At 39.0% G+C, this 27205-nt stretch overlaps 1 protein-coding gene across 6 annotated transcripts in view; it reads left to right on the plus strand.

The window, feature by feature from the left end:
- SGMS1 (sphingomyelin synthase 1) overlaps window positions 1–27205 on the plus strand; it is a 318863-nt gene that overhangs the window by 257343 nt on the left and 34315 nt on the right. For all 6 annotated transcript variants that reach the window (XM_023225165.1, XM_023225166.2, XM_023225163.2 and 3 more), the window contains one exon: window positions 22386–23239. In XM_023225165.1, coding sequence (XP_023080933.1) covers window positions 22617–23239 — 623 coding nt within the window. In that variant the 5' untranslated portion in view covers window positions 22386–22616. The remainder of the gene's footprint in view (window positions 1–22385; window positions 23240–27205) is intronic.

The raw sequence follows: 27205 nt of genomic DNA on the forward strand, positions 1-27205 counted from the left end.
AGACAGGAATGGTCTTGTACGTATGAAATAATGAAGTGTGGGTTTTAAGAACAGTGGGAAGTTACTGCAAGAATTCAAAGATGAGAATTACACAGTTTTAAAAGTTCTCTTGCTGCCTTGTGCAGTTGGAGTTTGGATGGGATGGGGTGTGTACAGGAGCAGTATTGAGGACGTTGTGGCAGTAATTCAGATGAAATGTAGTGCCACCTGAACCATGGTGGTTGCATTGGAAAGGAGAGTCATGCATGGCATAACAACATTTTGGTCAATCACAAATTGTGCAACAGTGGTCCCATATATTATAACACAGATGAAAAATCTATATAGCCTACTGGTGTAATAGCTGTCCTAACATCCTAGTGCAACACATTACTCACATTTGTGACGATGCTGGTGTAAACAAACCTAGTGCACTGCCATCTGTATAAAAGCATAGCATATATAATTATGTACCTTACATAACACTTGATAATGATAATCTTTGGCTCTGTTGATGGTTTATGTAATTACTACGGTATACCTTTTATCATTATTTTAGAATTTACTTCTCCTACTTATGTATTGTAAAAAGTTAACTATAAAGCAAGCCCTTCAGGAGGAATTCCAGAAGAAGGCATCATTATCACAGGAGATGACGGCTCCATGCATGTTATTGCCCCGAAGACCTTCCAGTGGGACAAGATTTGGAAGGTGGAAAACAGTGATATTGATGATCCTGACCCTGTGCAGGCCTAGGCTAATGTGTATGTTTGTGTCTTTTTTTTTTTTCTGAGATGGAGTCTCGCTCTGTTGCCAGACTGGAGTACAGTGGTGCGATCTTGGCTCACTGCGAACTCTGCCTCCTGGGTTCAAGTGATTCTCCTGCCTCAGCCTCCCGAGTAGCTGGGACTACAGGCATGCGCCACCTTTCCCAGTTAATTTTTGTATTTTTAGTAGAGACAGGGTTTCACCATGTTGGCCAGGCTGGTCTCGATCTCTTGACGTCATGATCAGCCCACCTCGGGCTCCCAAAGTGCTGGGATTACAGGCATGAGCCACCGTGCCTGGCTTGTGTCTTTGTTTTTTTAAAAAAGAATTTAAAAAGTAAAAAATTAAAATTAAAAAAATAGAAAAAAGCTTATAGAATAAGGATATAAAGAAAATGTTTTATACAGCTGTATGATACGTTTGTCTTTCAAGCTAAGTGTTATTACAAAGGAGTCAAAACATTTTAAAAAGGTAAAATGTTACAGTAAGATAAAGTTAATTTATTATTGAAGAAAGAAAAACTTTTAAATAAATGTCGTGTACCCTAAGTGTGCAGTGTTGACAGTCTGCAGTAGTGTACAGTAATGTCCTAGGCCTTCATACTCACTCACCACTTACTCACTGACTCACCCAGAGCAACTTCCAGTCCTGCAAGCTCCATTCATGGTAAGTGCCCTATATAGGTGTCCAATTTGTATTATTTATACCATATTTTTACTGTACCTTTTCTACATTTGGATACACAAAATTTACCATTGTGTTACAGTTGCTTACAATAATCAGTATGGTAGAATGCTGTACAAGTGTTTAATCTAGGAGCAACAGGCTATACCATATAGCCTAGGTATGTAATAGGTTATGCCATCTAGGTTTGTCCAAATATATTTTCTGTGATGTTCACACCAAGACAAAATCACCGAATGATGCATTTCTTAGAAGGTATCTTGTCGTGAAGTGACACGTGACTGTAGATGGATGTATGATATACTTAAGAGGTAGAATTGGCAGAACTTGGATCTTTGTTGAAACTGGTTTTTTTCAGTATGACCCTTTTTCATCTTTGCCATCTTGATAGCTAAAGAATGGTGTCTTGCTGTTGTTTTAATATTTCTTTCATTTTTTTGTAACTAGTGAGATTGAACTTTTTCCTTCCACATTTGTTGGTGGGATTTTTTGTTTGCTTTTTTTTTTTTTGCATATGTATGTGATTGACTTATTTGTAATTTTTAATTTTTATTTTACTTTTTGAGACAGAATCTCACTTTGTCACCCAGAATAGAGTGCAGTGGCACAAACATGGCTCACTGCAGCCTCAACTTCCCAGGCTCAAGGGATCCTTCTGCCTAAGCCTCCCAAGTAGCTGGGACCATAAGCATGTGCCACCACACTAGGCCAATTTTTAATTTTTTTGTAGAGACAGGGTCTTGCCGTGTTGCCCGGGCTGGTCTTGAACTCCTAGGCTCAAACAATACTGCTTTGGCCACCCAAAGTGTTGAGATTACAGGTGTGAGCCACTGCACCTGACCTATAATCTTTGCATAAAGTCTTTTTCTTGTCAGATTTTTAAGAAAATATCTGCTCTTCATATTTACAGTGTATGATGGATTTTTAAAATATTATGTCCCCTGTTGTCCTTTATCTTTTAGGCTTGTTTATGGAGTATTTTGTCTACACGTTTTTAATAATAATTTATTGAAAGCTATGGTTCATACACTTAATGTTACATGTACATTAATGTTGGAGACTTCATAAATGCTTGTGAACTTGTGAACACTCTTATGTATAACTTATTTTGAACCTTGGTTCTTTAAGTGTAACATTCCACAGTAATATATAATCAAAGCTTTCTAAGAGTAAAGTACTTATTTGAACTAATGCAAAATAGCCTTGGCCGTGTTTGTTCAAATCTTTTATCTATTTTAAAAATTGTTTTATAATGCCTTTAGTTAACTAATTTGAAAACTTACATAATTTATATAATTTCTTTACAGTTCAGTGGTCATTGATTAGTTACAAGGCTCTAGTTTTGTTACATTGAATTATAGTTATGAAAATGAGAGAAGAAAGCTAATTAAAATTTAGCATTGGCTGGGCGCAGTGGCTCACACCTGTAATCCCAACATTTTGGCAGGCCAAGCAAGGCAGATCACCTGAGGTCAGGAGTTTCAGACCAGCACCCTGTCTCTACAAAAATACAAAAATTAGCTGGGCATGATGGCGGGTGTCAGTAATCCCACCTACTTGGAAGACTGAGTCAGGAGAATCGATCGAACCAGGAGGCAGAGGTTGCAGTAAGCTGAGATCGCGCCACTGCACTCCAGCCTGGGTGACAGATCGAGACTCTGGCTCAAAAAATAAAAAATAAATTAGTATAAAACAAGAATAAATATTTGTAGTGATGGTCTTGAATTAGTCCTTCTAGAAAACAACATGCTCTTTAATTTTTAGGCTTTTATACTTCTTTGAAGTGTCCTGTATATGGTCTTGTATGACTGCAAGATAGCTTAGATATGCAGTATGTTTGCATGAAAAACTACGGAAACAACTAATTGTAGAGTCACTAAATGCACGTTAAAATTACATGGGTGTAGAGGAGAGCACATCGGTTGATGACTCAGAAAACAGGGGTTCTAGTTCTTGCGATTCCATTACATAGTTGTGTCACTTGGTCCCAGGACATCTACTGGAAGCTATCTCTAAGATGCTTTGTAACTTGAGAAGGGCGCTGGGCTGTGTGTAATTTCACAGACTTTGTGCTGCCCCCTGGTGGTATTCTACCTTAGTCCAAAACCAGAGCTGTAGTCACTTTACAACCTGATCCTGTGATCCAGTGGTGACCTACTTCATGGATAAGGATTATTCTCTAGAGAGCCGAACTTTGGTCCTATTAACCAGCAGTTATTTAATAGAGAAGCTCAGTGAAAGTGGGACCTGGGAGTTTGGGAAATTAGCAGATCTTAGAAGCAAGAAGTCACAGTCAGTGGTGAGTGGGAAGAAGGTAATGAATTGATGGATGGATGTTTGTTTTCAAAGAATTAACATAATTGCTGTCAGGAAAAGAAAACCTTAATGCATTGAGGGTAGGTACTGGTGTGGAGATCTACATAGAGACCTACATGTGCTTTTCTTAAAAGCTTTGATTCTTTTTTTTACCTCCAGGAGACCAGGAGAAGGAGACAGGGAGAACCACGTATGGGAGCAAAGAACATGGTGGGCACGCGAGCAGTGCCATCATGGCAACGAATGCTCAAAGGATGTGTGTTTAAGTGCCATGAATTTAGAATTTATCCCTTTGCATGTCCTCTAGTCTGAAAATAGTTTGAAATTCGTAGCTATCTAAAAAGTATTAGAAATTTATTTTGGGAGGTAGACTTGAACTTGATTTCTCCTGTCTGGGCCTGTGAGTTGTTGCTAATTTTGAAACTCGATGTTAGTCCCTAGGGTCATGTTCCTTAAATTAGGCTTTTTACCTCAGTCACTCCAATTGATTTTTATAAGCATACTTTTGTAGACTTTTACTCAGTGAAATGGAAAACCATTGATTACCCAGCTAATGAGAATTTATAATCCTCAGTGGACTGCAAAACTTAACTTCATTCTGACTGGCATGAGATGGTATCTCATTATGGTTTTGATTTGCATTTCTCTAATTATCAGTGATGTTGAGCTTTTTTTCGTATGTTTATTGGCTGCATAGATATCTTCTTTTGAGAAGTGTCTGTTCATATCCTTTGCCCACTTTTTAAAAAATTATACTTTAAGTTCTGGGTTACATGTGCAGAACATGCAGTTTTGTTACATAGGTATATACATGCCATGGTGGTTTGCTACACCCATTAACCCATCACCTACATTAGATATTTCTCCTAATGTTATCCCTCCCCTACCCCCCCACCCCTCGAGAGGCCCCAGTGTGTGATATTCCCCTCCCTGTGTCCATGTGTTCTCATTGTTCATCTCCCACTTATGCGTGAGAACATGTGGTGTTTAGTTTTCTCATCTTGTGTTACTTTGCTGAGAATGATGGTTTCCAGCTTCATCCATGTCCCTGCAAAGGATGTGGACTCATTCTTTTTTGTGGCTGCATAGTTTTCCATGGTGTATATGTGCCACATTTTCTTAATGCAGTCTATCATTGACGGATACTTGGGTTGGTTCCAAGTCTTTGCTATTGTGAATAGTGCCTCAATAAACATACATGTGCGTGTGTCTTTATCATAGAATGATTTATAATCCTTTGGGTATATGCCCAGTAATGGGATTACTGGGTCAAATGGTATTTCTAGTTCTAGATCCTTGAGGAATCACCACACCGTGTTCCACAATGGTTGAACTAATTTACACTCCTACCAACAGTGTAAAAGCGTTTATATTTTTCCATAACCTCTCCAGCATCTGTTGTTTTCAGACTTTTTAATGATTGCCATTCTACTGCTTTGCCTACTTTTTGATGGGATTTTTTTTTTTTCTTAAAAAAATTTGTTTAAGTTCTTTATGGATTCTGGATATTAGACCTTTGTCAGATGGGTAGATTGCAAAAATTTTCTCCCATTCTGTAGGTTGCCTGTTCACTCTGATGATAGTTTCTTTTGCTGTGCAGAAGCTCTTTAGGTTAATCAGATCCCATTCATCAATTTTGGCTTTTGTTGCAGTTGCTTTTCACCGTTTGACCCAACATATTACTTACACCATTTGACCCAACATATTGCATCATTTGACCCATTATATTACTGGGTATATACCCAAAGGAGTATAAATCATTCTAGTATAAAGACACATGTGCCACATGTTTATTGCAGCACTATTTACAATAGCAAAGACATGGAACCAACCCAAATGCCCATCAATGATAGACTGGATAAAGAAAATGTGGTACATATATACCATGGAATACTATGCAGTCATAATAAGGAATTAGATCATGTCCTTTGCAAGGACATGGATGAAGCTGGAAGTCATCGTCCTCAGCAAACTAACACAGGAACAGAAAACCAAATATCTCATGTTCTCACTCATAAGTGCGAGTTGAACAAGGAGAACACATGGACACTGGGAGGGGAACAGCACACACCGGGGCCTGTTGGGGGTTCAGGGGCAAGAGGAGAGACAGCATTAGGACAAGTAACTAATGCATGTGGTACTTAAAATCTAGATGATGGGTTGATAGGTACAGCAAACCACCGTGGCACATGTATGCTTATGTAACAAACCTACACGCTCTGCACATGTATCTTGTAACTTTAAGTAAAATAAAATTTTGAAAAAACTTCAGTGTAGTTTTTAGAATATGTTATATTAATCAAGAGATTGTGTTCTTTTCTTTCAGCCGATCAATCTGTTACCAACACTAGAAAGTCTCCAATGTAAAAACCAAAAGCATACTTTAAATTAGTATTTTTTGTTTGTTTGTTTGTTTTTGTTGTTGTTTTGCTTCAGATGGAATCTCACTCTGTTGCCAAGGCTGGAGTGCAGTAGCACGACCTCGGCTCACTGCAAACTCCACCTCCCGGGTTCAAGCGATTCTCAACATTCCGAGTAGCTGGGACTACATGCTCTATCATGCCTGGCTAATTTTTGTATTTTTAGTAGAAATGGGGTTTTGCCATTTTGGCCAGGCTGGTCTCGAACTCCTGACCTCAGATGATCTGCCCACTTTGGCCTACAAAAGTGCTGGGATTACAAGTGTGAGCCACCACGCCTGGCATGGTTGCTTTTGATTATCTTTGTTAGGCATGGTGATGGGGTGCCCTAATCAGCTTTCCAAAGTCCTCAGGTTATTTAAAGTCGCCATGCTTCTGAGTAAAAATTGTCAGCACATCAAGAATTTCTAACTACTACTGGGTAGCAGAAACATGCTGAGAGAGAAGTAATTTAGAAACTTAAATATTGCATCTTCTAGGACATTTTGATGGTATATGAGACAAGGGAAAAATATATTTGAAATCTGAATTGCCTTAGAAAAGCTGGAAGAAATGATTATTTTACATAACATGTATGTAAAGTTTATGGTATTATTGTTCTCATCACTTCTATAGTATTAAGGAGGCACTATTGCCCATTACAAGGTTGTGATTGAAAGTACAATCAAAATTCTACTTTTGGATATCAGGAACATTGTCATTGTGCTTTAGGTCCTCAGTAGCTCTTCTGGTTAAGGACAGAAGTTCTAATAGGGAAGGTCAAGGATGGAGACTAGCCCTTCTGGTTGGGGTAAGATGGAGGGAAGCACAACACGAAAGTGAAAAGCAGGATGGGGCTGGAGCATTCTTCATCTTCTTACCCTTTTTTTAAAAATTAACTAATGTGGAATGATAATAACAGAAAGTGTACTTTCAGCCATTGTTTTCGGACATTTGATGAACTTTCAATCTGGCAACTCATGTCCCTTTAGTTCTGATAATTTTTTAAAATTTTCTCTTTTTAGATTTAAAATATTTCTAAATCTGTGTTTTTTCTTGCATTTTCTTGAACTCCTGCTATTCATATCTTGGACTTCTAAATTGCTTTTTAATTATCCTCTTCTCTCAGTTTTCCATCTTTTCATTTTGTTTCACATCTGAAATTCTTTTCAACTTTTTCTGTTGTTCCTATTGAATTGTTCATATTGACTAGGAATTTATAGGAGCTCTCTTTTTAAAATTCTCTCTCATTTTTGCGGTACCATCTTGTTCTTTTTTGATACCTTATGTCTTTGAAAATGTTAGCAGTAGTTTTTCATAGTCTGTTTTCCAAGTTCTTTTTGTTTGCTTGTTTTTTATCTTCATCTCTGGCTTTTGTATTTATTAGGGAGTTTCTTCAGATATCTGGTGATTTTTTTTTTTTTAGTTGTCCATTCATATTTTAACGTAGGCACAAATAAAACTATTTGGAAACTCTTTGCATGAGGTGAGCTTGTTTAGCTGGTTTCAGTGTAAGATGATCAGTATCCTTAAGTCTTTTTTCTTAAAATCTTGGGTGTTTCTAGAAAAAAAATTCATCTGATCATTCACCTGCAAGTTATTCTAGGTGCCTAAAGAGGTAAAAGGCACACTGCTTTCAACTGTGTTTGATGTCCCCTACTCTAGAAACTCTCCATTTCTGTTTTCCGGAGGATAAACTTCAGTATTCTGTGGGGTGGGGGAGAGGCAGTTGCTTAGCTGTACGAAGTGAGAATCTAGAGGAACTTCTTAAGTGGCCTTTTAACTCCACTTTCACACCATTTCCAAGGTACTTGATGCCACCAATTCCTCATACTTTTAAGGCTATAGGAAATATTTAGTGTTATGTAAATCAGAGTGCTTCCTTCCCCTTTGCTGGCTTGGGGCTCCTTGTTTTGGGTCTGCTAGATCTGTCACCACTGATTCATGTGCTTCCCAACTTCCAAAATTGTGTCCCTGTTTTCTCCTCTTCTGTTCTCTTTGACTCTTTTGATTTCTTATCCCTTTAAAAAAAAAAAAAAAAAATCCTTTTACTACCATTTCAGTGGAGTTTCTGGAGACCACGAGATAGAACGTATATGTTCAGTGAAAATAACTTTTTGGAAATCTGATTCATCTTTTAATTAACTGGATTCAGTTTTCTACTTCCCTTTTCATCCCCCAAAAAAGGATGTGGGTGCTCGGTTGTTAAGATCCTTGTGGCTTGACAAAATTTGTCAGTTCCCTTTATATTTGTATACTTTACATTTTTGCTGATTTTACTTCCTCTTTTGATCAGCTTTTAATATGTTGCGCTCTCTTCTTTCCTCCTGAAGTATCAGTGGGTCACAGGCCAGAGGAGACAACCTAGGGTTTCTCTGTACCTTCTTTAAACACATCTATCTTTAAGAAAAAAAAAAAAAAATCATGTCTTGTTTTTACATTGTGGTTTCAATTCTTTATTTAGTAGCCTCTTCAAACCTGTTTTATATGATCAAATTCATGCTTTGGTAAACTTCCTGTTTGTCACACCTGCCAAATCTCCCTCGTGGTGGATCATTTCCTTGCGTGATTTATAATTTTCAATTATTTGCTCATCCTCAGCAAAGATTACTTTTTCCATGGGAGTCCTGTGAACCATTGCTTTTTGAAGCGTCTTTAAGGAACTATTTATATTTGTTTTTCTTTTATATTTACCTTAATTTCTTGGCTTGGAAATTTCACACTATGCAGATAGTCTAAATCTGGACTCTGTATCATTGTGTGCCAGTTTCATGGGTCCAGTTTTTCTGGTCTTAGAGAGATTCTTGCTTTATTCAAGGTCTAAGTTTCAGTCCTCTGCCTTGGCTGGGATCTTAAGTCCCCAACCCCTAGCAGGTAGAGTCCAAGTCTGATATCCCTGTGGGATGTAAGTGTTAACTTACATCGTTTCTACTCTGAATTTGAGATTATTCTTCTTTTGACACATGAGAAATTCTTTTTCTTTATTTTGAAACCGATAATGGTGTTAAAATGTCAGCAGTTATATTTTATGTAGATTTTTATGTGCTTGATGTATAAAGGAGATACACATCACTGGGTCCATGTTCTGGAACCGTAAGTCATCTCCTTTGCATTCTCATTTAATGAGGTATTTCAGGAAACATCTATTAAGTGTGTGCTATGCATCAAGCTCTAGAGATTCCAAAGCAAATGAAAGGACTAAGGAAGGTATGAGGTAGGAAGAATATTCCAGGCAGAAGGAACAACTTTCAAGGTATGAAATGACTAGCTTGTGTGGGAATCTACTGGAACACTTGAGTATGGGTATGATACAGGCCCAGAGCTTGTAGAGCGAGGCTGAAAAGTACAGGTAAATAAATAGGCTGTGTCATGGAAGGCCTTGAAGCTAAGTCAAGGCATCTGAACGTCATCTTGAGAACTGTGGGGCGCTTAAGCCTCAAGTGAAGAGATCAGATTATGTACTAGATCTCATGGCAGTGTGGCACAGGGTTGCAGTTGAGCCAGGCTGGAGGCAGAAACTAAAGCAGAAGCAAATGGGAATAGGGAAAGGGAATAGTTTAAGAGAGCCTTCAAGATAGGATCTCCAGGAATTCATTATTAGATATAATGAATGAGAGAGCAAGTGAAGTTGGAAGGTGCGATCCCGTGGGCCAGATTCAGCTTCCATGTTTTTTATTTTTGCCCCTTAAAAAATTGATCTTTAACGGCACTAGGTATGGCTTGCCCTATACTGTTTGCCACAGTCCTGACGATTGCATATTCTCTGTGATCCAGGTTGATTTAATGTGCCTGGGTTCTGACGGGTATGTGAACTTGAGAGCCTGATGGAATGACTTCCTTGGGCAACCTTTTTAGTTTATGCTTGCTTAATCCTGGAGGTGTGAGGAGAGACAGGGATGAGGAGGGATCGAGGAATGGTGGGGGAGGGTGACCTCGTTCCTCTGTTCTGACACTGACTCTGCCACCTCCCCAACCTCCAGTTGCCACCCCCACCCCCAGCGCCAGCTCTTGACTGATCACTGTTGGGTTTTCTGTAGGAAAGGGAGGAAAAGAAGGACCCGAACTTTTTCTCCCATAGATGCTTTGAAAATCCCCTGCTGCTATGACCCTACTAAATTCCATGTCAGATTTCTGATCTTTCTTACTGCCCAAAGAATGCAGGATTATTTTTACTTTATAGACGAGTAAACAGAGGTAGTTTTAGTAATCTGGGCACTGTGGATATGCTTTAGAATATGGCATCAAAGATTCTTAAAAAGCAAAGGATAGTAAAGCATGGCCTCACCCTTTTCCTAAGCCATCTGGCTTTTTACAGTTTTAACTTACTTTTATGATGGATTCCAGGGCACATGCAATATTTTTATTCCAGCTAAATGAGGAGCAAATTAGAAGGAATTTAGCTCTCATTTTGAAAAAGATAGGAAGAAGGGTGAAAGGAACTGAGTATTGTGTGATAGAAATAGAGAGCCTGTCTTAGACTTTTCCAGGCTTCTCAGGGCATATGAGATCAGTACTGTGTGCAGCAGCTCCTGTGAGAGCTAATGGAATTTGGAAACATTGATTAGGTCCTACATTCTTGAGTACTGCTAGAGTGAATCCGTGTCCAGGTTCTGCAGATTAACTAGGCAAATATTGAAACAGTCCTGCTGGTTCGGACTCAGAGGGGCAGTTAATCAGTTGAGTGGGAGTAGATTATCTCCTGAGTTTTTGGTAATTTAGTACTAAGAATGAAATCCCGTGGGAAAAACAATACGATTAGTTGTCAGTAGAGCTATTAGATTAGTTTTTATTGTAATGATAACAGGCAGAGTTTTTTATAGGCTTTGCTGTTTTGCAGCAGCCTGGATGGATGGATATTGAAGGAAATTTAGGATGATAGAACAATCATAAAGCTAATAGCTTATTGTTTTCCCTCTGGAATGATGGGAAATATCTGAGACTGGAGTTCCTTTATGCACTTTGTTTCAGATTTCAGCTTCATCTTTTTTGGTGGTTTGGCTTGAACGCCTGGACCATTATGTCTTGGGAATATGAAGAATTTGGGAACATAATTATACACAGAAAGCCAAGATTCCAATTATTTAGAGAAATCTGCAAGCTCATTTTGTATTTTTTAAGAAAGCTAATGAAGGAAATATGTATTTTTAAATTTACAAAGCAGACTACATGTTCAAAAACAGAGTATGTTTGGGGGAAAATATCCTTTCCCCTTCTAAATGCAAGTAATATATGTTTATCAGAGAAATTAGAATATACTGAAAAAAAGTAAAGCAGAAATTTATTTCACAATTCTGTTACCCAGAGGTAAGGGTTAAGAAGTTAATGTATACCTTCTAGACTTTTTTCCCTGTGGATATTTGCAATATGTGTCTACAAAAATAATACATTTTGTTTGTAACCTGTTTATGTGACAAAGCTATAAATATGTATTACTATAGATATGGAAATACAGTTCAGTCTGTGGCAGAGGCTTGGTATTCTGTTGTACAGTGTATTTAATCAATTTCCACTCTAGAGCTTTTAGATTTTTTTTTTCTAGTTTTTTTTGCCATAATAAATGATTGTTTGGATTTCCTGATCACTAAATATTTACATATATTCTGTCACAAAATGACTCAAGTGGAGGCTTGGGGAAGGGGAGGCAAAATTAGCTGATGTTGCTGGTGCCAGGACTCTCCATGAAGTGTATGAAACAGTGTTATATTTTATATCCTCAGTGAACAACTATAAAACCATAATTTATGGTATACAGTGGACATAGCTGATTTATTGTCATTGTATCATAGCTGTTTTGTCTCCCCAAATTCTCTCTTTCCTTTTACAACATTGGGGGCTACTACAATGGAATGGGTCATCTGGGGAGAGGTGGGGAAAAGGGGGGAAACTATCAATTGCATAAGTTACAGGGCAACTCCTGAGAGAAATATATTTCAGATGTTGTGAAATCTAAATATTAGACATTGTTGAATAAACACAGTGTGGAGGAGACCAAAAGATGTCATTAAGTAAGGCTCTTGTAACAGCCTAAAGTCTACCAGCCAAAAAGGCAAAATACGTACACTCCAGCAAGCCCTTCTTCTTATATCTTAGCAAAGTAGGTCAGCACACACTTAGTTCAGGGGGCCATCTCACAGGGGATGATTTTATTTGCTAACCAGAGTTGGACTATGGAATTGTGAGCACGGCATGTAATAGCAATTTAAAATAAGGAACAATTTAAAGGTTAAGGCATCAAAAGTAGTCTAAATTTTTCTCAACGGTAGACTGAAATAAATATGTAGGTCCTTCAGCTGAAACTATGTGGCTGTTACTCTAACCATTTTTGTTCTTCAGATCTACACCATTTTTTGAATTCTTCCTGTTTAACTCTTCAAATGCTAAATAACAAATCTATAGCTTATTAGATTTGTTTGGAGTAAAGCTATCCAAATTGAATTAGAGAATAATTGAACACCTATCTCATGAGTATTTCAGTGGGCTACATTGCCTTAAAAGATCTGTTAGGTTATTATTTACTTTTTTTGAGACAAAGTCTTGCTCTGTTGCTTAGGCTGGAGGCTGGAGTACAGTGACAGGACCTCAGTTCACTGCAGCCTCTGCCTCCCAGGTTCAAGCAATTCTCATGCCTCAGCTTCCTGATTATCTGGGATTACAGGCGTGAGCTACCACGCCCAGCTAAATTTTGTATTTTTAGTAGACACGGGTTTTGCCCAGGCTGGTCTCGAACTCCTGGCCTTAAGTTATCTGCCTGCCTCAGCCTCCCAAAATGTTGGGATTACAGGCATAAGCCATTGTACTTGTTCTGGTTATTATTTTATGGAAAGTTCTAGAAGATGTAAAAACTTTTGTCTGAACTTAAAGCTTTTACAAAGAGACACTTAGTCTGTTTCATAATAAAATAATATCAATTCTTGATTTATATTGCTCTTTAACAAGGTACCCCACAGGTAGTTTTGTGTTATAAAGTTTGAGCTAAATGCTACATGCCCGCAAAATTTTGATCTTGCTTTAAGTCAACTATAAGCTATCAGAGTAAAGTCATGTATGTACTCCGTGTTACTTTTGCTTTTGTTTTTATTATTAAATGTATTTATTTTTTGTTACATTTTTAAAAATAGAAATGTTGTCTCACTGTGTTGCCTAGACTGGTCATGAACTCCTGGCCTCAAGAGATTCTCCCACCTTGGCCTCCCAAAGTGTTGCGATTGATTACAGGCATGAACCACCGTGCCCAGCTGCTTTTGTTTTTAGAGATATGATACGTGAAGCCAAAAGTTTGGTTCACTCTGTATATGAGACTAACTATGCATGTACTACTTTCATCATTCTTTTATCATTATCAGCATTTAGAAACATCTAGAATCCTGTAGTTTCTCAGTGCTTTTTTCACCGACATGCCAGCTTGTTTGTTCAAACTTGAGTCCTTCATGCCTTAAAAAAATCATAAAAACTAAATTGTTAATTTCATGGCATTCATTTTAAAAGTCCATTGAATCGTCAAGGAAAGAATAAATTATATTCAGTATAATAATTTCTTATATTTTATGTATTATGTTTTCCAAAGCACTGTCAGGTACATACAAATACCCTTAACTAGTGGAGTAAGTGGATGGAATAAATTATTCCATACTAGGAAACTGAGGCACTGGGGTTGGAGTACAGATGAGTACTAGAGCAAGCGTTAGAATTCAGATTTTCTGAGCAATTGCCCCAGGTCTAGTTGCATTGTGGTATTTTGTGGTATTCTGATTCTTGAAAACTTATGTTCAATGTGTAATTTGCATGGTAAATTGTTAACTGTGTCTTGTTTCAAGTAAATTCCAGATAACAAGATAGTATAATAGATTATTTGTGAATAAGGATAAAAAATTTATAAATGATTTATTTACTAATTTTGGTTAGTAATTTTTTTTTCATTACCAGAATAATTGCTTTTACTTTTTTGTTTAGAGACCTGCTTGGCTTTGATAATAATATACATAGTTTTTACCATGTCATGTCATATTGTCTGATGGTTTTTATAATATTAAAGTCTAAAATATGTATTTTAAGAATTGGAGCCAAATTGAATTTAGCAGATTTCTTTTTTACTAAATTGAGGCTAAATATAAAATCCTGGTAAGCTTAGAATCTATAATGAACATGTGCTGTTTTTCTCTGCTTTTCTCCTAAAGAACACCATTATAATTTTAAGAAACTTTTTAGACTACCCTTGATACAAGCTTAGATCTGTGAGACTGTTGAATCTTTTTCAGTGGGAGAGCCCTGAAAAGCATTTTGGGTCTTGGTCTAGCCCCAAGGCGACTCTTTGCTATGTATGAGATTTTAGACCAATCACAACCTCACTGCATTTTAGTTTACTTATCTCTAAAAGTTAGATATGAACAAAGTATTTCTGTGCTGCTTCTGTCTCTCAAATTTTGTGTTATTTTGGGATAAAGAATGTATGCATATTTTTACTCTTATATTATTCCCAGTTCTGAAAAATGTCTAGTAATTTGGGCTGTATGTTATTTTTTAACATTCTCCCAATAATGGATTCAGCATGGCTTTTCTGAGTGATGGTGGCAGTTCTTCTCTGAGCCCAGGCTAATAACGTACAGTCTTCTGGGTCTAGATACGATATTTTGTCTTTCCCTTTTCAAAGACACCACAGTGTGTGAATTCAGGGAAAAGTAAATCTTACCTCACCCTGTATAGCTGTGCTCTGGGGTTTTGGGGGTCCACCTTTTAGCAGTGACCTTTGAAGTACTGAATAGTTGTCCAACAGTTCACTTCTGTAGCAATGAGCTTTTCCCTTTTTTGTACAATTTCTGCATCAGTTGCAGGAAAACAACATGTATACCTTTATTTCAAGTTTCAAAGCTTGCTTGAAAAAATAAAAGTTTATTTGCTCTTGAAATTTCAAAGGCTGTCTTTACTCGTGTGCCAGAATGATTGGGCTTTATAAATTATGTCATTTGTAAGTGGCAGCTTCAGTATATATTTATGAAGTGTTACTGTGGACCCAGTTAGGCAACGGAAAAGAAGTGTAGGTTGTGACAAGAAGACCAAGATATACTTCCTAGAGTAATTAGTAGTTTTTATTCCTTTTACATGATTGAATCCTCCCAGCAGTAGCAGCCTGTGTGAAGGTAGGTGTATTAGTTCGTTTTCACACTACTAATAAAGACACCTCGAGCCTGGGAAGAAAAAGAAATTTAATTGGACTCACAGCTCCACATGGCTAGGGAGACCTCGGAATAATGCAGGAGGCAAAAGGCACTTCTTACATGGCAGTGACAAGAGAAAAATGAGGAGGAAGCAAAAATGGAAACCCCCGATAAACCCATCACATTTCATGAGACTTATTCACTACCATGGCAACAGTATGGAGGAAACTACCCCATGATTTAAATTATCTCCCACTGAGTCCCTCTCACAATACATAGGAATTATGGGAATACAATTCAAAATGAAATTTGGGTGGGCACACAGCCAAACCATATCATTCTGCCCATGTACCCCCCAAATCTCACGTCCTCACATTTCAAAACCAATCATGCCTTCCCAACAATCCCCCAAAGTCTTAACTCATTTCAGCATTAACCCAAAAGTCCACAGTCCAAAGTCTGATCTGAGACTCGTCCCTTCTGCCTATGAATCTGAAAATCAAAAGCAACCTAGTTACTTCCTAGATGCAGTGTGGGTACAGGTACTGGGTAAATACAGCAATTCCAAATGGGCGAAATTGGCCAAAACAAAGGGATTACAGGACCCATGTAAGTCCAAACTCCAGTGGGGCAGTCAAATATTAAAGCTCCAAAATGATCTCCTTTGACTCCAGGTCTCATATCTAGGTCACACTGATGCAAAAGGTGTGTTCCCATGGTCTTGGGCAGCTCCACCCCTTTGGCTTTGCAGGGTACAGCCTCCCTCCCGGCCAGTTTCATGGACTGGCATTGAATGTGGCTTTTCCCAGTGCATGGTGCACCCTGTCAGTGGATCTACCATTCTGGGGTCTGGAGGATGGTGGCCCTCTTCTCATAGCTCCACTAGGCAGTACCCCGGTAGGGACTCTATGTGTGGGCTCTGACCCCGCATCTGCCTTCTGCACTGCCTTAGAAGAGGTTCTCCATGAGGGCCAGGCCCCTGCAGCAAACTTCTGCCTGGGCATCCAGGCATTTCCTTACATCTTCTGAAATCTAGGCGGAAGTTCCCAAACCTCAATTCTTGACTTCTGTGCATCCGCAGGCCCAACACCACGGGGAGCCTGCCAAGGCTTGGGGCTTCCACCTTCTGAAGCCACAGCCTGAGCTGTATGTTGGCCCCTTTCAGCCACGGCTAGAGTGCCTGAGACACAGGGCACCAAGTCCCTAGTCTGCACACAGCACGGGGACCCTGGACCCGGCCCATGAAACAACCTTTTCCTCCTGGGCCTGTGATGGGAGGGGCTGCCGTGAAGAACTTCTGACATGCCCTGGAGACATTTTCCCCATGGTCTTGGGGATTAACATTAAGCTCCTTGCTACTTACAAAAATTTCTGCAGCCAGCTTGAATTTCTCCCTGGAAAATATATTTTTCTTTTCTATCACATAGTCAAGCTGCAAATTTTCCAAACTTTTATGCTTTGCTTCCCTTATCAAACTGAATGCCTTTAACAGCACCCAGGTTACATCTTAAATGCTTTACTGCTTAGAAATGTCTTCTGCCAGATACCCTAAAACATCTCTCTCAAGTTCAAAGTTCCACAAATCTCTAGGGCAGGGGCAAAATGCCTCCAGTCTCTTTGCTAAAACATAACAAGAGTACCTTTGCTCCAGTTCCCAACAAGTTCTTCATCTCCATCTGAGACCACCTCAGCCTGGACCTTATTGCTCGTATTGCTGTCAGCATTTTGGGAAAAGCCATTCAACAAGTCTCTAGGAAGTTCCAAACTTTCCCACATTTTTCTATCTTCTTCTGAGCCCTCCAAACTGTTCCAGCTTCTGCTTGTTACCCAGTTCCAAAGTCGCTTCCACATTTTCAGATATCTTTTCAGCAACACCCTACTCTGCTGGTACCAATTTCCTGTATTAGTTTGTTTTCATGCTGCTGATAAAGACATACCCAAGACTGAGAAGAAAAAGAGGTTTAATTGGACTTATAGCTCCACATGGCTGGAGAGGCCTCAGAATCATGGCGGGAGGTGACAGGCACTTCTTACATGGTAGTGGCAAGAGAAAATGAGGAGGAAGCAAAAGTGGAAACCCCTGATAAACCCATCAGATCTCATGAGGCTTATTCACTACCACAAGAACAGTATGGGGGAACTGCCCCCATGATTCAAATTATCTCCTATTGGGTCTCTCCCACAACACATGAGGAGAATGGGAATTATGGGAATACAATTCAAAATGAGATTTGGGTGGGGACACAGCCAAACTATATCAGTAGGTAAAGTAGATGTTAATCCTATTTCCCAGAGGAAACTGAGGCTTGGCAAGGCTAAAGGACTTCGTTAAGAAGGGAAGTAGCTGGATAGACTCTCAAATGCAGGCTCCCTGGCTCACTTGGCTAATGCTCTTTCTACCATAGCACACACATAAGACCATTCAATTGTATTGTGTACCACAAGTATTCGTGGTTTAGGAATTCAGGGAGGAGAAAAGGATTATGAAGTGGAGTAGACAGCTAAGGCTTTGCAGAGAAAGACCTTAAAGACTAAAGGAAGAATCTAAACTTCTTGATGAATACATAGAGAATTCCAAGTTATGGGGAAGTACAGGGGTTATTTTAAGGAAGGAATAATTTTGTTGTCCCAGTTTGTTAATAGAAGCCATTAATTTGTCTCACCGTCTCAAAGGGGCTCCGATGGGCACACCTTTGCAAGATTGGAGTTCCTTTGTTATATGTGTGCTTGCCATGCTTGTAATGCCAGATGGATACTTGATGGACCATTATGAAATTGGCTCCTAGCATTTGATTTTTTCCTATTTTAAAGTTGATTGTCTATATACCTGTTTCAGTACCAGTACCATGCTGTTTTGGTTACTGTAGCCTTGTAGTATAGTTTGAAGTCAGGTAACATGATGCCTCCAGCTTTGTTCTTTTTGCTTAGGATTGTCTTGGCTTTACGGGCTCTTCTTCAGTGCCATATGAAATTTGAAGTAGGTTTCTCTAGTTCTTTGAAGAGAGTCAGTGGTAGCTTGTTGGGAATAGCATTGGATCTATCAATTACTTTGGGCAGTATGGCCATTTTCATGATACTGATTCTTCCTATCCATGAGCATGGGATGTTTTCCCATTTGTTTGTATCCTCTCTTATTTCCTTGAGCAGTGGTTTGTAGTTCTCCTTGAAGAGGTCCTTCACATCCCTTGTAAGTCAAATTCCTAGGTATTTTATTTTCTTTGTAGCAGTTGTGAATGAGAGTTCACTCATGATTTGGCTTTCTGCTTGTCTATTATCGGTGTATAGGAATGCTTGTAATTTTTGCACTTCGATTTTGTATCCTGAGACTGCTGAAGTTGCTTATCAGCTTAAGGAATTTTTGGGCTGAGATGATAGGGTTTTCTAAACATGCAATCATGTCATCTGCAAACAGAGACAATTTGACTTCCTCTCTTCCTATTTGAATGCACTTTATTTCTTTCTCTTGCCTGATTGCCCTGGCCAGAACTTCCAATACTGTGTTGAATGGGAGTGGTGAGAGAGGGCATCCTTGTCTTGTGCCAGTTTTCAAAGGGAATGCTTCCAGCATTTGCCCTTTCAGTATGATATTGGCTGTGGGTTTGTGAAGTTGGAACCCATCATCCTCAGCAAAGTAACACAGGAACAGAAAACCACAACCACATGTTCTCACTCATAAGTGGGAGCTGGACACGGGGAGGAGAACATTACACACTGGGGCCTGTCATAGGGTAGGGGGGAAGGGGAGGGTAAGCATTAAGACAAATACCTAATGCATGAGGGGCTTAAAACCTAGATGATGGGTTGATGGGTGCAGCAAACCACCATGGCACATGTATACCTAGGTAGCAAACCTGCATGTTCAGCACATGTATCCCAGAACTTAAAGTAGAATAATAAATAAATAAATATTTCTTAAAATGTTGATTATCTCTTGAGAGATTATGTGACTCTTCCTCCCATCAGAGAGAACTGAAATAACACTTTGGCTTCTGTCTGGTCCCTATGGTTCTCAGGGAGTTTCCTATCTTGGCTGACTTCCTGTGCTGGGCAAGGGGGAAATGAAGAACCTAGGTGAAAAGACTTTGTTCATCTCTCTTGGGCCTCAACACTCCACTGAGAATATTTCTTTAGAGTTTTCATACCCATTTCAAGATGTTGAGGATTCCTTTGGCTGTTTTCCTAACTCTGCTGGAGAGGGTTTGAGGGGAGGCCTTGGGTCTGAGGCCAAGGAGGTCCCCTTTTCTTCCTGACCTTCTGCCAGAACTCTCGTTTGGTGTGCGTGACTTCTCGACACTCTCTGGGCAGTTCCGGTGGCAATTGAAGTTCTTTACGGTGGTTTTTAAGTGGTCAGAGATGTACTTTGGTTTTACATTTCTCTGGAGAATGCCCATCTTAATCTCCTTGCGCATCCAAATTGTTTTACAGCCATTTTCATTGTCAGTGGTATTTTCAGCAGGTTTGTTTTCCGTTAAGCCATCTACACGTTACTAGGTCTAAGGAATATTTTTGAAGATACTGAGCAGACATTGATTGAGCACCTTCTGAGCCCTGGGCATGTAGATCTATGGGTACTTAACATTGTAACTACTTCACATTCACTCATAGGCTCTTAGGGGAGTCTAGACAGACACTTAGTCACAGGAAGGTGTGACAGGGAAAGTTCTGTGAAGGGAACACCCAGTTTGTTTGCAAAGTCTGGAATATCTTTAAAAGCTGTTATTGCCACTTGATTGGTTGTTAAATGGACTGAAAAACTGAGAGTGGACTCTCAGAGTAAGATTGGGACTCCCAGAATAAGACGGAATTCTTTCTAAAGTAGGATATGGGCCAGCCCAAGCATCATAGTGAGCCCCCACCCAGCCACATCTCTACAAATATTTTAAAAATTAGCCAGATACAGTGGCATGCACCTGTGGTCCCAGCTTCTGCGAGGCTGAGTTGGGAGAATCACTTGAGCCCAGGAGGTAGAGGTTGCAGTGAGCCATGATTGCACCACAGCACTCCACCCTGGGCAGTAGAGTAAGACCCTATCTCACCCTGACAAACAAAAGATTTTGGGATTCAGTAGAAATGAGTCCTGTAGGAAAAGGGGCAAGGAGTAGGATAGCCTTGATGAAGTCAGCTTAAAAAATCTTTTCTCAAAATAGATTCTTAATTGGAAGATTTCCTGGAGCTTTTAACATCCTAATGCATACTGCTGTCCCCAGGAGAGATTACAGAATGCATTCCTAGGCTTATTTGGCTATATTTTTTTTAAAAGCTTGGACGATTTTATCAGATTATTATTTCACAGAAACATACTCAGGGAAATAGCATTTCAAGCCCTTAAATCTCCAGATCTTTGCAACAGTCATCATTTGAGAAAAAAAAAATTAGCCCACTGGTAGATTTGTAAATGAAGTTTTTTTTCATAGTGAGATGTAGTGGACAGTGGCTACTGGATATGACAGATAATTTGAGGAAGAAAAACAAAAGGATATGGGTACCCACATACCCATGTGAAAATCACTGCTTTTAGAGCTAGGTTATGTTTCATGAACTTTCAGATAGGATTCCTTAAATATCAGCAACAACCCTGTGAAGGAAATACTTGATTATTCATTTTAGAGGTGAATAAGCCAAAACTCACATAATGGGTTATGTATGGGAGATGCTGAGAGTCAAACTGTGGTCCATCTTCTGCCAAAGGCCACATTTCATTAGCTATTATTATGCTTTGTTAAGGAGTTTGTTAAGGTCTTTTATTTTTAACTTTTCTTGTTTTTCATTTTGTATGATTGTTATAAAAGTAATATATGCTTATTAAAGAAAAATAGGTGGAGAAAAGTAGAAAATACCTACAGAACCATCATTAAGTATAACTCCAGTTAATATGTGATATATTTCTTTCCAGTTGTTTTATACAATATTATGTAAGTTGAGTATCCCTTATCCAAAATGCTTGGGACCAGAAGTGTTTTGGATTTCAATCTTGGGGATACTTTGGAATATTTCCAGAATGTACTCAGTTGAGCATCCCGATCCAAAAATCTGAAATGCTCCAATGAGCATTTTCTTTGAGTATCGTCAGTTCTCAAAAAGTTTAGGATTTTGGAGCATTTTGGATTTTGAATTTTAGCATTAGGGATTCTCAGCCTGTGTACCATAGTTAGCCATAATTACAGTTATATGTATTATATATACACATTATATGTGTATGTTTCTATTTATGCACAAATTTGTAAAATTTTGAATCCTACTTTAGAATCTTCCCTACAGGTATGCATTTGGTTATTTTCACATAGTAAAATATTTTAATAAGTACATCCACTGAACTAGAACTCAGAAACTTAACTTGTAACTCTTCTATGCCAACTGCCACTTGGCCATGGGCAGGTTTCTTGACATTTCTAGAACTCAGATTCTTCATTTGTAAATGAAGAAGTTGGACCAGATCCTTTATTTTTAAACCGTGGGGTCCCACAGAACCTGAGAGGGGCTGAGATTAAGAAAGATCAACAGAGCCGTCAGGACCTTGGCCCTTCATCTGTGCTTCAACCCAAGCAGTGGCATTTGTAGATCTTTTATACATTTGGGACCTAAGCACATACAGAAAAGGGGACTCACTGATTTTTTTTTTTTTTTTTTTTTGGAAAAAGAATTAAACCAGTTGATTTTGAAGCTCAGCAATTCTATGAGTTGCTGTATGTTATGTACATTTTTAAACATTCTTCACGAGGTAGGGTAAGCAAATATGTTTTATTCTTTTAAATTATCTCAGGAAGCATGTAAGGACAAAGAGAATACCTGGTCTCTTGACCAGGTTGAAAAGTGTCCAAAGCACTGCCAAATTGCTTCTTAGAAAATAGACCATTGGAAATTATATAAAATATGTCTCCTTCGACAACATCTATTTTCAGATCCAATTTAATGTGTGTCACAAAAGACTAATAACCAGGAAATCAGTGGTCCCTGAAATGAATACGTTTGAAAGCTATTAAGTTTACCAATAACTGGTTTTCTACTTTCCTTATGTATATAAGGCTTTGCATTTCGAGAGGGGTAATTTGGAAGTACAGTATCTTGATATCTTCTCTTGCTTTCACAGAAGGAAGAATCCTGCTCAGAAATGAGGTGAATTAATGCTTGGGCGCTCAGGAACCCTGGACGGCTACATGAGGTGTTTAAAAACTGCCCTGACCATCTTGCCAAACAAGTCTCTGCTCATGAGGCCCCACAGGATGAACGAGCCAAGGCAGGACAGTGTCCTGCCCTGTCGGAACAGTGACTGCTGACCTGCCAAGAGTGAGCTGGAGACTGCCTGCTGTCTGCCAGTACAATGAAGGAAGTGGTTTATTGGTCACCCAAGAAGGTGGCAGACTGGCTGCTGGAGAATGCTATGCCAGAATACTGTGAGCCTCTGGAGCATTTCACAGGCCAGGACTTGATCAACCTAACCCAAGAGGATTTCAAAAAACCCCCCTTGTGCCGAGTCTCCTCTGACAACGGGCAGCGGCTCCTGGACATGATAGAAACCCTGAAAATGGAGCACCATTTGGAAGCACACAAGAATGGTCATGCCAACGGGCACCTCAACATTGGCGTAGACATCCCCACCCCCGATGGCAGCTTCAGCATCAAGATTAAACCCAACGGGATGCCAAATGGGTATAGGAAAGAGATGATAAAGATCCCCATGCCAGAACTGGAGCGCTCTCAGTACCCCATGGAGTGGGGCAAGACTTTTCTGGCCTTTCTTTACGCACTTTCCTGTTTTGTTCTCACCACAGTGATGATCTCGGTCGTCCATGAACGAGTACCTCCTAAGGAGGTGCAGCCTCCACTACCGGACACATTTTTTGACCATTTTAACCGGGTGCAGTGGGCCTTTTCTATTTGTGAAATTAATGGCATGATCCTTGTAGGACTCTGGTTAATTCAGTGGCTGCTCTTAAAATACAAGTAAGTCAAGTAAAAGCTCTAAGATTCAATGATTATGGGATTTGCACTCCAAACATCTAATTATTATTTATAAATGAAATTTATCAACTTGTTGGGATCAAAACATACTAATTTTTTTTTTCTTTTTTAAACACATACCCTGTTGGACTAAGCTTTAAAAGAAAATGCTGTTCATTGCCTGTTTTATGCAAGATTCATACAGAATGTTGAATCAGACTGTTAGAGATGATGCTCTGTTTTCACTTGATAAGAAAGAAAACTCTCAGACATCTTCAGACAGTACAGGCTATTGAACAACAGATCAACCACCTAGTCTTAGTTGGTGTTACTAACCCATTAAATAAATCAACAGTTGGCCTAAGCACTATAAATTGGCTGCATAGCTTTTCCCACACAGAGTCAGATATCTGGAGCCTTAGCAATATGTATTTAAAGATGTTTCACACAGAATTCAGAACACCTCTTCCAGAGTGGCTTGGGTTGTTGGGAAAACAATACCCTCAGGGTATGACTTTGGGTAGGTGGGTTGTGGATGGACCTAAATGGATTCCCACCTTCTACTACTGCTACTTAAAGCAACATGTGATTGTTCCATTCAAATTTCTCAGAGTGTTAAGTAGGCAACTCCCACTTAGTTTCAGGTGTATCCAAGGTGGCTTTCACATCCGAAGCTGTAAACTCAGCATGGACACCCTCAGACAGGCTGTTTACTCTGGTTGCCCACATTGTCCCTTCATTGATGTTTGATTTTCTCCTTAGTTAAAGGAATACCTTACGGTTTCCATGAATGAGGGTTGGAAATTGGTTTGTTAAAGAGCTGAGTTTCTGTCCGGTGGACTGTGTTTCATGATCCACCACGTGGTTAAATATTAAGGAATTCATCTTACAGCAAGAAAACAAAATGCACACCGAGAGTTCATGCTGAATGTTCTTTGACAGAAATGATAAGGTTTTTCCTAGTATGTTTTATAAGGACTCTTTTTTTTTAACCTGATAAATTATATGCCTGCAAATTGAAATAAAAGCAGTTCCTGACACTTTCCCAGGAATGGATGGTCTTAACTGGTATAAAGAAAGCCATTTAACTGATCAGTGTTTATTTACAGACGGATTGACAGTCCTAGAGTTCAAGCTGGATCTGATATAGAATTGATGGTCTGGGCTGCATTTAATTTGGTGGAAGACCTTTTTGTTGTTGTTGTTCCTTTAGTTTTAAGAGGCTAATAAATAGGAATAGGCTTTAGAAATACAAGATACTTGGAGTTTATTAAGTGCATTATTTTTGCTGCCAAACTTTAGTTCTGCTTTTGCCTTTTTGACTTTTAAACTTTTTTCCTAAAATCCCATTGGAACAAAATGCCAGTACTGTGCAAAGCAAGGTCAACTCAAATTATGCTTCCTGGGTTTTCCTGATGTTTGTTGTTTTGTTTTTGTAAGTTTGCTCCTTTTCCGGTTTTTCATCAGAATTTTTATATTCAAGCAAATAATTTACTGCCCCAGAATATAACTTTGAGTAAGTCTTTTTTTTTTTTTTTTTTTTTTTTTTTTTTTTTGAGACGGAGTCTGGCTCTGCCGCCCAGGCTGGAGTGCAGTGGCCAGATCTCAGCTCACTGCAAGCTCCGCCTCCTGAGTTTACGCCATTCTCCTGCCTCAGCCTCCCGAGTAGCTGGGACTACAGGCGCCCGCCACCTCGCCCGGCTAGTTTTTTGTATTTTTTAGTAGAGACGGGGTTTCACCGTGTTAGCCAGGATGGTCTCGATCTCCTGACCTCGTGATCCGCCCGTCTCGGCCTCCCAAAGTGCTGGGATTACAGGCTTGAGCCACCGCGCCCGGCCTTGAGTAAGTCTTAACAGTTACAAATCTGAATCTTTCACAGAACTGTGACTTTTAAGTAATTTTATTCTTATAAAGTATCCTCTTAACCGTAAAACTAATTTTCTTGAAGTATATTAATAATTACAATTTTCCCAACAGGGAGTTTTCCTCAAATCTCTTTCTCTTTAAGCTTTATGATTTTGTGTTTTCCTGGTACTTATTGCCAATACTGTAGTCATTTATATATTTAAATTGCTCAAAGCAAGAAACCAGTTGATTTGACAAAATTAACTCAGTGCTGGAACGCAGGCAGCCTGGGATCTGGCCTCAGGTATGTCCAACTTGCTGAGTGGTTTGGGTGGATCCTTACATCTCAGGAGCCTTGTTTTTCTCACAAAATAATGGCGTCTCAGTCTAGATGATTTCTGTTGTCATATACAACTACATTTTATTTGATTCTAACATAATTGGATGGGCCAATTATATTTGATTTTTATTAGCTTCAGGGTGTTTGTGTCCAGAATGCATCCAACTAAGTCCTTTCTGATTTTCACCTCTGGTGGGATAGGGATGTGGGAAATGAAAGCAGAGTTGTCATGATCATCCTAAGCGTCATCCACCCTGTCCTTCTACTGGGGTCTATTGCTGGTTTCCTGTCTCTCTCCTTGTGACCTCACTTCAGTGTATTTGGCCCACCAGACAGGTAGGACATAGGAGGTAGGAGGTAGGAAGAAAGAAAGATACAGATGACATATCAAGCAGTGCAGATGGATAAACTACCTTTTCCTGGCTCTCATAGAGAAGGTTAAAATCTTTTGTAGTGTCAGAGGAACCCTTTGTTTCTAGTTATTTGGTTATTGCAATATAGCAGTTTTATTTATCTGGCATTTTGGAGACATTGATCCTTCTGTTTATGGGATATTCTTAGCAGAGAGTTAACTTCTCCCTCTTTTTGTACTTGACTCTTCTGAGTGTTGACCACATCCCCAATCTCCACTAGGAGGTGTGCCACTTAGGAGCTTGTTTTATACGACTTCTCCAAATTAAGCCTATTTGGCCAGTAATTCCCAACAGGATATTTCTACTTTGATTTTAAAAGTCCTGGATCCCTTAAAAAATCAGTCCTTCCTTTTTATTTCAGTATCTTCTACTTTTTAGAAAAGAATCATGGGATGAAACTATGGAGGATCACTTAAGAAATGAGATCACTGGAATTTGGCCAAAAAATCCCAACAACAAACCCTTTAACCAAATGTTTGAGGTGCTGGAAAATCTTAATCTTGAATTTGTGACATTGTGACATTTGGTTCTATCTTTATGTTGTAAACAATTGTCCTTTACTATTAAACATAGGTTTTGATTTTTTTTTGTACTTAAATTTTTTCCTCCTTTCATTCTTAATGTCTCCCCTGCATATCTGTATGAGTATATGTTTATATATATATATATATACACACACACACATAAATCCACATGGGATTTCCATGACCTCTCAAAATGGAAAGCAACAATAATGCCTGTCCTTGAGAACTTTTTTGGTTTTTAAAATTGTAAATAATGTTGTCTCCCCATTTAGAATTGGACTTTCAAGCCACTGACTAGGAAAAAATCCTGGGAAATCTCTGCATTTGTGTCAGACTTCACTGCAAAACAGGTATCCCTTGTTTTAAGAAAGCATGATAAAGAACATATTAAACTTACAGATTTGATGAAGGCTGAAGATGGAAGGATTTTTCATGCATGACTAAATCATGGCTAACACAGTGGCACCTATGTGTGATACGTGTGGCTCAGCTCTACTGGGACATGGTGAACACCTGAAAAAGTGGCTTTCTTAGCCAAGGAGCAGGACTATAGAGTTTCCAAGTCACCAGAGAAATTATGACTTAGTGTGGTGGTCATGGGTTCCTCAAACTCAACTTGCGTAAAACCAGATTTACTATATTTTTCTTCCAACTTTTTCTTCCTTCTATTTGATCAGTGGCATTTCCTAGAAACCTAGAACTCCTCAGTTCCTTTTATCCAGATAGTCACTAAGTTCTTTCGGTTCTAATTTTAGATCCATCTCTTCTTTCCATTTCTATTTAGAACTCCATAATGGGTGCCCAGATGGAAAAACAGCTCCTTAGCCTGAAGCTCAAGGGCCCTCAG

Source organism: Piliocolobus tephrosceles, chromosome 9 (genome assembly GCF_002776525.5).
Source record: "Piliocolobus tephrosceles isolate RC106 chromosome 9, ASM277652v3, whole genome shotgun sequence".
Lineage (NCBI taxonomy): Eukaryota > Metazoa > Chordata > Mammalia > Primates > Cercopithecidae > Piliocolobus > Piliocolobus tephrosceles.